Genomic DNA, 12,801 nt, shown 5'->3' with positions numbered 1-12,801 from the left:
TGCAAACTGTCTACAAATCTGGCATGGGAAACTGAGATAAAAGTTTACATAGTAATAAACACCAATATACTTACTAAAAACTCTGTGTTTGACTAGAAACAATGTATTCTCGCCCTAGCCGGTTTGGCTCAGTGGATAGAACGTCGGCCTGTGGACTGAAGAGTACTGGGTTCAATTCTAGTAAGGGGCACGTACCTCGGTTGCAGGCTCCTCCAGGGCCAGGGCTGGGGTCGGGGTTCGTGCAGGAGACAACCAATCAATGTGTTTCCCTCACATTGGTATTTCCATCTTTCCCTCTCTCCTCCACTCTCTCTAAAATTCAATGGAAAAATATCCTCAAGTGAGGATTCTAGAAAAACTCACATCATATTCTCAAAAACCAGAGGTGCCATGAATGGGACAAATAGGAGCAGGGTCAGGTTAGACAACTACCGCCTAGCAGATAAGAGAGAATGCCGTTCCTGGACCAGCTTTTTCAAATAAATTAAAACATTTCAGTGCCCATTAAGTTCCAGAGGTCGGTAATTACTGAAAATGTCCATTTATCTAATTTTTTTAAAATAAAATAAAAAGAATTACTATCATAAAGACTACAAAGTTGTATTATCTCAAAGAGCATAAATAACAATACCTCTCAACTGTAAACTGTTGTTTTGTGAAACTGCATATATTATGGTGCAACAGAGTGGTTTTTTTAAATATGTTTTTATTGATTTTTAGAGAAAGAGGAAGGGAAAGGGATAGAGAAAAACATTAATGAGAAAGAAACTTCATCTACCAGCTGCCTCCTGCACGGCCCCTATTGGGGATCAAGCCTGCAACCCAGACATGTTCCTGACTGGGGAATTGAACCAGATCCTGCATTGACGTTCCAACCACTGAGCAATACCAACCCGGCACAACAGAGTTTTTTCTAATCACTTATTTCAGGTTCACAGCTACAGAAATGAGAAAACCTGTTTGGGGAGGGGCCTTACATCACCTGCAGCCCAGCTATATTTTGGTGATCCCTTATATGACAGCATTAGCTGTGCCTAATTTTTTTTTTTTAAATATATTTTATTGATTTTCTACGGAGAGGAAGGGAGAGAGACAAAGTCAGAAACATCGATGAGAGAGAAACATCAACCAGCTGCCTCCTGCACATCTCCCACTGGGGATGTGCCCGCAACCCAGGTACACGCCCCTGACCAGAATCGAACCCAGGACCTCTCAGTCCGCAGGCAGACGCTCTATCCACTGAGCCAAACCGGTTTCGGCGAGTTGTGCCTAATTTTTCTGCAGCAAGAATCTTCCAGGTGGCCTTCTAATAGCAGTAACTGACCTATTGTAGGTACAGGGTGTAAAGAGTTTATGTAAAGAGGATCAAGGACAGTGCCCAGAAAGCCTATCCCCACCACCTGCTGCTTTTGTGCCACCCCAAGACCCATCACATCCCTAATGTCAACTTTGTTGACTTGGTAAGAAATATGGTAGAGCCCTAGCCAGTCTGGCTCAGTAGAGGAGTGTCGCCCTGCAGACCAAAGGGTCCCGGATTTGATTTCGGTCAAGGGCATCTACCTCGGTTGCAGGCTCCTCCCTAGCCCGGGCCCTGGTGGGGCTCATGCAGGAGGCAACCAGTTGATGTGTTTCTCTCACATCGATGTTTCTTTCTGTCTTTCCCTCTCTCTCCCACTGTCCCTACAAATCAACGGAAAAATATCCTCGGGTGAGGGTTAACAACAAAGAAATATGGTAGAATGTTTTCTTGGCTTCCCTTATATATTCTAGAGAAGAGAAAGAAAAAAAAAAAGCAAAACTTACAGAAGGGTTTCCTTAACATTAATAGAAAAGTAATCAGACGTCTAGAACGTTGTCTACTCTGTGGCAGAAACTTCTTCACCAATAGAAAGACCTGTACCTCTGATAAAGATTACTCCAAATAACCAAATAATTAGATAGGCCTTACTGTTAAGAAGAACTTTTATACAAATGTAAAGTTCACTGTTCCACTTGACTTTTGTACTACAGGAAATTCCTACTTATATACCTACTTTTCAAATTATAAGGTTAATAGCTTCAGTTCAAAATTCTTGATTTTAAATAGTAAACATAATTTTAAAGTAATAATAATGTAAAACCAGTAACTATAAAGCCTGTGTTTTTAATTTGATAAAACATTAAATTGTCTAATATTAAATAAGCCTGAGGCAATATCTGTCAAAAAGTTATCTATCATAAAGTTAGATGTTTAATTTGTTTACCTAATTTTTAAAAATTCAAACTCAAAGAAAAGTATAATTAGCAGTACTTTTTCTAATCCAAAGACAAATACACAAATCCATTGTTTAAAAATTGTCATGATGCCTGGGAGAGGGAAGGGGGGAGTGGAGGGGGCCAATGGGGCGGGGGCGAGGGGGACATTTGTAACACTTTCAACAATAAAGATAAAATTGTTAATGTGCCCTAATGCATCCATCTTCTGCAGAAAACAACCCACTTAGTGACTATCTAAATAACACTGACAATTTAAAAACCTTTCTCTCCAGCGCATTTCACAAAGAATATTAATTTTCATTTCTTACATAATTAATTTGCAAGTACTTTTAGCATTTACAAACCCAATTTACATTTGCTACATTATCAGTTTCACTTTCAGGGTCTTCAATACCCAATTAAATACAGGGTCTGTTCTGCAAGTACGTATCCTAATACTGTGTAACCAACTGAAAACCCTTCTCTTTGCTTTCATTTCACTCATTGGTTTCCATTTATATGTTTCTTTAAAACAATTGGAGATTCTATCCTCTTCAAAAGGTACCTAATTTTAAAGAATTCACTACAAACTTTGGAACCATCAAAGTTACCACTAGACTTAATTTCCTATAAGGAATGCTGTACCCGTTTTCAAATCTAAAAGAGAAAACTCTCTTGAGACTTAGAATTGTTCTAAACATTCTCCATGCGGTTACATGGGTATATTCTGTAGAAATTAAAATAATAAAGTTGTAATACCCCAAATCAGCCTTCCTTCAGGTGCACTGGAAGTTGCACTAAAAGTGAGCTCATTTCCATCTCAGGGGAAGTGCGTGTGCCCGCACACACTTGCCATGTGTATGGGGGAGGGGCTTGACAACAGATAGGTGTACTCTTTCTAGAGTAAGAACTGAAAAACAAATATAAAACATGTAATCCCAAATTAATGTTCTGAAAGAAGTGCTTTCCAAATAACAAAATGGGAAGCAATCAAATTAAAACCCTAATATGACTTCATATGTGTTGCTCTAAAGGATACGAAAAGTAACAAAAAAGTTTAACGTTATTCAAAACTCTCTTCCTTCTCCAAATTTCAATTAATACAGGAATAATAATAGGATTTTATACCAGACATTACAATGCAAATGGCATGCCAAACCCTAACTTTGTATCACAAAGAAGCTAATGCAATAATATGTACATCTTGTACTGGGTTCCCAGCCGATCTGCCACAGCTCGGTAAGAGCTGGCAATTAAAATATGGAGGCACGATGAAGGCCCTAAGTCGTTTTCATAGTCAGAGGAAAGCAGAGGGGGGAAAGCTCCAGTCGAGAGCTTCCTGAGCTTCCCATACCCCGCTCTGCTCTGCCTCACTTAACCCTACTGTTTTAACTATGTATCAGCAAACGCAACAACATTACTAAATGAATTCGCCGGAACCACCACCAAAATAAGGGTGTCCATAAATGCGCAGCTGTCCTCCATCCCGTGCACCCTTCCACTGCCAACAGTTGGGTAAGCCATCGTGCAATGACATGAGTAAGCGACGCACATCGTTCTGCAACTTCGGGGCCGTCAAAGACCTTCCAGGGCACCCGCAGGAGTCACCAGGGCTGCGCGACTCCCTGGCACCAAAACGGGCGTCTTAATTTCCAGGCAAAGTGGCCGCACAGCCACCGCGAGCAATGGAGTGAGCAGTGCCGGTGCGCGCACGAAAGCCCACGAGGGCTGTCCCCGACCCTAGCACTTGCACGGAAGTTCGGCGGCGCTTCACCGCCGTCCCGAGAGCAGACGGGCTCGGCACCGCCGGCCTGCGTTTCCCAAACTTCCTGCACGCCCGGCCTCGGCGGGGCGACCGCGCGGGAGCGGTGCGTTCGGGCGCAGGGCGGTGTGGCTCGGGTGGGGGAGGGGAGGGAAAAGTCAAGGGACTTCCTAGTCAACCGAGAAGACGGTGAAGAAGGAACGCGCAGGTTCGGGAGCAGGAAAGTTCAAGGCGACAAAGAAGAGCCGCACTCGGCGCGTTGGCGCTCGCCGCTCCCCTCCCCGCCCCCCGCCGGGGGACCACCTGGCCGCGGCGTTTGACAGCTCGGCCGGCGTCCCGGGGCGCCGCTTTGTAGTTGACAATAAACTCGCCCGGCTCCGCCAGGTGTGCGCCGTGTTTGTTTTTTAAAAGACCGGCGAGGCCAGGCGGCGTCCGCGAGACAGGTCGCCCGAGAGAGGCTCCGGCAAGCCCGGCGCCGGGACAACTAAAAAGTAAAGTGCGGCGGCGGCGCCCGGCGGGGCGGGAGGTGCGGGGCGCCCGCGGGAGGCCCGCGCGCGGCGAGGGGCGCGGGGCAGGGCGCCGGGTCGGGGACGCGCGGCGGTCCCACCCCCACCCCCACCCGGCGGGGGCGGCGGGCGCGGGGGCGGCGGGCCGGGCGCGCGGTGACAGCTCCGGCCCGGCGCCGCGGCTGGCTCCCGGCCTGGAGGCTCGCACTCAACTTACTTCTTTCTGGCTCTCTGGAAAGGGGAAGCGCCATCTTTGCGAGGCCGGCCCCGAGGTCTTTTGTCTGCGGCTGCGGGGCTCGGGGCCGGGGCTCCGGGCTCCTCGGGGGGTGGTGGCGGCGGCTGCGGCTGCTCCGCGCCCTTGTCCTCCTCCGACGACATCCTAGTCACCAGGAAAGACACATGGATTCCGGTCCTCCTCCTGGGGGGCTCCTCCCGCCGCCGCCGCCGCGGCCGCCGCCGCCACCGCTCGGGTTCCTCCTCCCCGGCTCAGCCTCTCGCATTTCCCGCAGCCCCGGGAGCAGCAGCAGGTACCGGGAGCGGCGGCAGCATGGAGCGAGCAGGACACGCACTCACACACACATCGGCGCGGGCGCGCGCACCTCAGCGCGCAGGGGCCGGGCGGGGGGCGGCGGGCGGGGCGCTCGGCGCGAGGGAGGGGCCGCGGGCGGGGAGGTGCGGGCGGCGGGCGTGGCGCGGGCGGGGGCCGGGTGCGGGCGCCGCGGGGAAGCGGGGGGTGAGGGGCGGCGGCCGGGATCTCCGCCCGCGCCCCGCCCCCAGGCGGCCGCCGCGGGGAGGAGACGCGGGCGGGGGTCGCGCCCGCCGCTGCCCCTCCCCCGCGCGGGCCGCGTCAGGCCGGGCGGCGGCGGCGAAGTTTTGACAGCTGCTCCAGTTGTTGTTGTGGGTTCCGGGCCGCGCCGGCGCCGGCCCTCAGCGCCCGCCTCCCGGGCAGGGGAGGAGGAAGTTTGCGGGTGTGCGTGCACCACACACCGTGGCCGTCGCGCGAGGGCCGCGCCGGTGTCGCTCGGGCGCCCGGCCCCACAGCCCTCGCACCCGCGCCGTCGTCTCGCCCACACACGGCCGCCGCGAGGGCCCCCTGCCTCCCCTCCCCCCGCCCCCACCCGCCAGGCCCACCGCCCCCCGCGCGCTGCCGCTGCCACTCACGGGGCTGGCTCCGCGCATGCGCCGCCCGCGGCCGTGCCGCCGCCGCTGACCTCACTGCCCCTCCCCCGCCCCCGCTGCCTCCTGCTCTGACGCCGCCGCTCCGGCTCCGGCTCCGGCTCGGGAGAGCGCCAAGCTGCGGAGCCGAGAATCCGGGATCCGGGTCCGGGTGTGCGCGGCGGCCGCGGGGGGAGGAGGCGGCTGCTGCTGCGCGCGCCCGGAGCTGGACAGGCTCCGACGGCCCCGGCCGGGGTTCTCCTGTTGAAACGCGTGTCTGCGGAGGAGAAATGCGCTGCAGCTTCGCAATAATCCTGTTCCGCCGATAGTTTTATTACAACGTCATTTTAATAAAATGATCCAGAAAGGGCTGGTACAGCTGGCACACAAGAATAACGGAGGCATGTGGACTAAAATGCTGGGAGGTATAAGCCCATACAAACCAGCAACTTGACTTCAATGTTCAGTGTGTTGTGATAGACAAAAAAATACCAAGTACTTGTAAGCACCTCTTGTCATGAGTAACAATGGCCGAAGGAAAATGGGGTAGAATCAGAGGTCTGAATGTGCAGTCTCTGGAAGGAGGCTGGCTACAGATGCGTGATTCTGGGCTTCTTGTCTGAACAGGGAGGCAACTGGACTATGTGATTTCCGTCCAGATTAGTACGGGAGTTGAAAACATCATTGATTTGGGGGAAATTATTAGGTCCTATCAAACCATCTGCAAAATAGGATAAACTCATTGAATAAGCATATACTCTAGGCTGGACACACTGGGCACTTCCTATTATTTCATCTTCACAACACAGTTTTAGTAGAGGGTAAAAATAAAATGCTGGTCTTTCCAGCTATGTTGTTCACCTTCCCTTCCTCCCAATAGCCAGAATATAAACTTTAAATTGTGTTTCCTAGTTGAGCAAAATACACAATTTGATTTCCAGAGTCTATTCTGACTAAAAGCATCATTTTTTGAAATGATGACTCTAATAAGATAGTCATTTGAATTCCTTCAGGGCTTATTCCCTACTGGCTTTTCCAAGTTGACTAAATTTACAGCCAAGGGAATTTTGAGCTTGGGGAGAAGCTGGCTTGGTAAATGCAAACTATAAATTAAAAGTGTCTATTATGCATAGAAATACAACATATCGGTGACAAATGATAAATGTATGAAGTGGCATATTCAAAGTTTATTATTACTCACCCATTTTCATATTTTCTACATTTGGCACTTTAAACTTTGAAAAATTGGATTATTGATCCAAATGTTTATCTGGGTTCAATGCTGGAATTAGAACAGCCATTTTCAAATGTGCACAAAATTATGTATCTGGATAATTAAGTTCACTTCTTCAACACTTGGGGGAATTTAAGTGTCAGTGTGTGCAAACTGCAAGTCACTCCTGCTGGAGAGGCGTTTTAAAAGGAAATGACAAGGACCCTGGCTGGGTTGTTCAGTGGTTAGAGCATCCTCCCAATAAGCCAAGGCTGCGGCTTCCATCCCCAGTCAGGGCACATGCTGGAATCTACCAATGAATGCATAAATAAATGGAACAACCAATCAATGTTTCTCTCTCTCTCTCTCTCTCTCTCTCTCTCTCTCTCAAATCAATATATTTTAAAAAAAGGTATTGCCCAGCCAACATGACTCAGTGGTTGAGCATTGACCTATGAGGTCACAGTTCAATTCCAGTCATGGCACATGCCCAGGTTACAGGCTCAGTCCCCAGTGAGGGATGTGCAGGAGCCAGTTGATCAATGATTCTCTCTCATCACTCATGTTTCTATTTTTCTCTCTGTCTCTCCCTTCCTCTCTGAAATCAATAAAAATATTTTTTAAAAAATATTTAAGAGGTATATTTCAAGACCCTTAAAAAATAAATAAAAGGAAACAAGTAAGGACTAAGGACAGAAAGTGGGCGGAACGAATGGAAGGGTAGAGGTTTGTGCAGTGGTGCTTCTGGACAGATAAAAGACGGTGATGATGAGTAAGCCCAGCCTTCCATCTCTATTCCTTTGGGTAGTGTGAGCAGACAAGTCGCTGGGATCTGTTTTAAAAAGGCTAGTAGGCTTGTTCCCATGAAGTTACCACAGGCAGAACAAATAAAATATAACTCAGGATGCAGATGAAGTATTCAAGAAATAATTGTTCAACAAAGCTTTACAAAGGTTTTTCTATCTCCATGATCCAAATTACACAGCTCTGAGACCACAAATCCAGAAGGCAGGTAGCTGAGGTGCCTCCAAATTATAAGGTTAGAAAGGCACGAGCATCTGGGGGGGAAAAATAAAAAAGGAATGTCTACTTTCTATCCAGTAAGCGTTAAATAGGCATTTTTCCCAATATGGTAGATATGTACCAAACTGCAATCATCTCGGGAGGTTGGATTATGGGAACTTTTACTTTCTATATTACATTTCTCTATAATAATATAATCTTTCAAAGCACAGGTAGTATAATCAGAAATATATATTAAATATTTAAAATGTAGGTAGAGGAAGGGTTTTTTATCTGCAACAACAACAAAAAAACCTCATGAACTGTAAGCAAATGAGATTCTCAGAGTCTAGCAAACAAGTGGTAGTGAATAAAAAGTCATAGTACAGTACCCATTCTCACTATTTGAAGGCCTATAAGTGTCATTGACATGGTCTTTATTCAGAGTTGTCTTTATCACTTTTAGTGAATGTAAAATAGATTTATCTCCTCACTAGAGGATATGGCTACTTTTTTTTTTTTTTTTTTTTTTTTTTAGAGACAGACAGACTTTGGTGAGAGAAACATCGGTTGGTTGCCTCCTGTACACACCCCCACCAGGGATTGCTGGAAGCCAGTCCATCCTTGCTGCTTGACACAGTTGCTGCAGGAAAGAAACATCTGCACAGCATATGTTTCAAGGGACCTGGCGTATATAGCATACTGTTCTTAATATGTTTGCTCCCCTTAGCGCTATGTGTTTTAACCAAGGTCACCTCTCCGAGAAAGGTTGTTTCCCCAGGTAAGGATTTTTCCCTGAAGTTAGGGAGAGAATAAAACTCCTTAACTAAGTGCCAGGCGGATAGTTAATCACTTTAACTACAAACAATCATGCTTAAGCTACATAATCTTTACTCCCTGGAATGGAGATAAGAAATGCCCTAACCTTTGTAATAGAAATTGACAGGATTAAAATCAACTAGTATAAATACAGATGTAACAAGACAATAAACACCAGAACTTCGCTGGAGATCCTGAACAGAACTTGGCTGGAGATCCTGGCTAGAGATCCTGGCTAGGCTGCTGATCAACTGAACGCTGTCTCCGTGTCATTCCTTCTTTGCCGACTCCGTTCACACCTTTGGGGACCCCTGGACCTGCTGGGGTTGGACCCCAGCATCTGGCGCCCGAACAGGGACCCCTAGGTAAGCACCCCGCACTCGGGACGGATAGGACTCCACCGTAGGAAGAGGGTGGATAGTCTTCACCGACTCCGTCCACACCTTTGGGAACCCCTGGACCCGCTGGGGCTGGACCCCGGCAAGGGATGAAACCTGAACCCAAAACCTAGGTATGTGCCCTGACCAGGAATCAAACCAACAATCTTTCCTTGCAAGGGATGACTCTTCAACCAACTGAGCCACACCAGCCAAGGCGAGAATGTAAAAATATTGATAAGATCTCCTATAGACTCACTGATGATTATTGTTCCTCTCTTTGTGTTTTCCCTTAAATTCCTCAGAGTTTTTTAGGAACCAACTTTTACAGTTGGGGAAAGACCACTGAAAACTTAAATGCTAAATTATACCATTTTGAGTTCATATTTTTACTATCAAAGTTACACTTTAAAAAGCTGCATGAATGGCTATCATTGTTTTCTCCTTTATTTCTCAGCAGAAAAAAATGTTTTAAAAATAACTTCAATCACTTAAAATTCACTCATATTTAGTCTGTGGTGCATTTTTAGCTTTTAAAATTCATATTACTTTGCATAAGTTATTTCAGTAATGCAGACCATGTACCAGTATGATAGAAAAGTTAAAGGGAAAAACTTAAAAGACACAACCAAAACAATCACCTTCAAAAATAATTTGTGGCCCTGTCCCGTGTGGCCTAGTTGGTTGGAACATCTTCCCATACGGGGCGTGTATGGGAGGCAACCATCAATGCCTCTCTCTCACGCTGATGTTTCTCTATCTCTCCCCTTTCCTCTCTCTAAAATAAATTAAAAATAACAATAATAATATGTGTAGAAGAGTCTGGGGCATGAGTCAGTAGGCCTTCTGAGCACATTTTAAAAAGATAAGAATCTTGCCCTCTGGGGGTGAACACTCTAAGCCTGGCACTTCTTAACAAAATAAACAAAAGAGGGAGGAGCAGGCAACTGAAAAATAAACATGGAAAAACATGCAAATAGAAAGATTAAATATTGATATCCATTGTGTGCATGACCATAGGCGTTTGAGGGGAAGGGCAGGAATGGGACAAGTCAGCAGACAGTGTGTCTATTCACAAGAAGTGGCCTAGAAAACATTCTGCCAGCCAGTGTCATAAACTCCTAGAAATGCGCCCTCTCTCTCTCTCTCTCTCTCTCACACACACACACACACACACTTTCTTAGGCTCCTCTCCTGTATTGACATGCAAGACCACCGTATAGATTCCTAGGGATGCTGCACCAAACAACCACAAACTGGGCAGCTTTTAACAGCAGAAGTTTACTCTCTTCCGGTTTTGGTACCTAGACGTCCAAAATCAAGGTGTTGGCAGGGCTGGTTTCTTCCGGACGCTCTGAGGGAGAATCTGTTCCACGTCTCCCTCCGGCTTCTGGTAGCTGCCCACAGTCCGTGGCATTCTTGGCTCACAGGGGCATCACCCCAATCTCGGCCTCCATCGCCACGTGGCCATCTTGCGTGTGTGTCTTCTGTTCTTGTAAGGATCCCAGTCATATTGCATTCAGGATCCACCCTACTCCAGTATAACCTCGTCTTAATTCATTATATCTGCCACAGTTTTGTTTCTAAGTAAGGTCACATCTCAGGTCCTGGTAAGGATATAACTACCAAACAGCCTACATTGATGCCTACCCATCTTAGTAGATCAAAGTATATACTGTCAGACAATTGTATGGAATGGGTTAACGGCATGCAAACTCTTCTTGGCACACTCAAAAATGTACTTACATTTATTTTACATCCAATCAATCTGAAGGTTAAATAAAATCAAAGTGAATTTAACAATGGCTGTGTCCACATAGTAAAAAGTAAAATCAAGATTTAGTAGTTCCTTGGCTGGTTTGATCTGTGTAAATATAAGTAAAAAAAAAAAAAAAATGAGTGTAGAATGTATAGTTTGAGGCCTGTTTTATGAGACGGCCGTCCTTAAGGGTCAGAGACAGCGATCAAATGGTCACTTTCCCCTGTCCTGTGTACTCAAACAGGTGAGGACTTCACAGCAGAAAATGATACACTTGTCCAATGGAAATGGAACTCACAGTCCATCGATCACCCTTCAGGATGAAATCTAAATTCCTTGGCATGGCTCTCTGGAGCTCCTGCCACGCTCCAGTCACCTCCTTCTAGCCCAGCCATTCTCAACCTGTGGGTTGCGACCCCTTTGGGGGTCGAACGACCCTTTCACAGGGGTCACCTAAGACCATCGGAAACACATATATAATTACACATTGTTTTTGTGATTAATCACTATGCTTTAATTATGTTCAATTTGTAACAATGAAAATACATCCTGCATATCAGATATTTACATTACGATTCATAACAGTAGCAAAATTACAGTTATGAAGTAGCAACAAAAATAATTTTATGGTTGGAGGTCCCCACAACATGAGGAACTGTATTAAAGGGTCGCGGCATTAGGAAGGTTGAGAACCACTGCTCTAGCCCCTTCCCTTCCTCCTCACCATGAGCTGCAGCCTTCAGGACTACTTTTGGTGGACAACACCCTCTACCAGCTTGTCCCAATCCCCATTTCTTTTTTTTTTTTCCTTTCCTTCAGCTCACACTTCAGACTTCACTTCCATTCCAGACCACCATTCTTCCCATGGGGATGGTTATGTGTTCCCCTCCCCCCATGTTTCTATAACACCTGAGCTTTACCTCATCAAGGCTCCCCCCGGCCTGTAATGAGTTTGGATTAGCTGTCTGTAGCCCACTCTAAGCCCAGTGGAGACAGCCACAGCTGTCTGTCTTATTCACCTTTTATACATACTATTCAGCAGCAGCTCAATAAATAATTGTGGAATAAGTGAAAGAAATGGGAAAACACGCTTAAGAAAAAGATCTAAGACAATCTTTTACAGGAGTGTTTACTTTTTAAGAAGAAACTGTATCTTTATAAACAATGTATATGTGCACACCTTGCTACATTTTACGTTGGTTGTCACAATGTACATTTCTATAAATAAACTGGCAAGTCATCTTTGCCGCCTATAATCAACATTTCTTAGGTGACACTCTTCCCAGTGTTGCTGGCTTTCAGAAACCTGGGTGGAGAGGATCATGCCTGTTTCTCACGGAGTCTCCAAAATCAACGAGTTGTCAAAAGAGTTGTCCATAGGGCAGTGGTGACACCAACGTGCCATCTCGGTGCCCGTCCTGGAAACCAGAGGCTGCTCCTGAGCTGCTGCTGCTGCTGCAGCAAAAAGAGCCGCCCATAGTCTGCAGACAGCGTAACACCTACTTAGAAACATCTCTCAGCCAAGATAACGCCGAGGGGAGAATGACTGCAGAGCAGCACATACAATACATGTCATACAACCCACTTCTGTCAAACTGTGTCAGTCCACAACTTTCTGTGTATATGTATGTTTAAAGTAATCACATTCATCGACATATAAACAAGGATTATCTCTGGGCTGAGATTCCAAATGACATTCTTTTTCTTTCTTCTTTTTAAAAAAATTTGTCGCCCTAACCGGTTTGGCTCAGTGGATAGAGCGTTGGCCTGCGGACTGAAGGGTCCCAGGTTCGATTCTGGTCAAGGGCATGTACCTGGGTTGCGGGCACATCCCCGGGAGGGGGCGTGTGCAGGAGGCAGCTGACCGATGTTTCTCTCTCATTGATGTTTCAAACTCTCTATCCCTGTCCCTTCCTCTCTATAAAAAACCAGTAAAATGTATTAAAAAAAAAAAATTGTCGCCCGGCCGGCGT

The 12,801-nt window shown here is 46.8% G+C and overlaps 1 protein-coding gene and 1 non-coding gene across 21 annotated transcripts in view; one reads left to right on the top strand and one right to left on the bottom strand.

The window, feature by feature from the left end:
* The window catches only part of KMT2C (lysine methyltransferase 2C), a 269,634-nt gene extending 264,028 nt beyond the window's left edge, over window positions 1–5,606 (bottom strand). For 16 of the 20 annotated variants that reach the window (XM_059711394.1, XM_059711398.1, XM_059711397.1 and 13 more), the window contains exon 1: window positions 4,721–5,145. In XM_059711394.1, coding sequence (XP_059567377.1) covers window positions 4,721–4,881 — 161 coding nt within the window. In that variant the 5' untranslated portion in view covers window positions 4,882–5,145. Of the gene's footprint in view, window positions 1–4,720 lie in introns of all 20 variants that reach the window. The other 4 variants (XM_059711399.1, XM_059711400.1, XM_059711413.1 and 1 more) reach the window with 3 other exon arrangements.
* A 6,600-nt stretch (window positions 5,607–12,206) lies between these two features.
* On the top strand, window positions 12,207–12,274 carry LOC132211596 (small nucleolar RNA SNORD95). Its single transcript, XR_009447504.1, has one exon. It is a non-coding gene; the product is annotated as a small nucleolar RNA SNORD95 (small nucleolar RNA).
* The last annotated feature ends 527 nt before the right edge of the window (window positions 12,275–12,801 follow it).

Source organism: Myotis daubentonii, chromosome 10, assembly GCF_963259705.1.
Source record: "Myotis daubentonii chromosome 10, mMyoDau2.1, whole genome shotgun sequence".
Taxonomy (NCBI): Eukaryota; Metazoa; Chordata; class Mammalia; order Chiroptera; family Vespertilionidae; genus Myotis; species Myotis daubentonii.
Note: the sequence above shows the minus strand (reverse complement) of the source record. Positions and strands in the feature narration are given on the sequence as shown.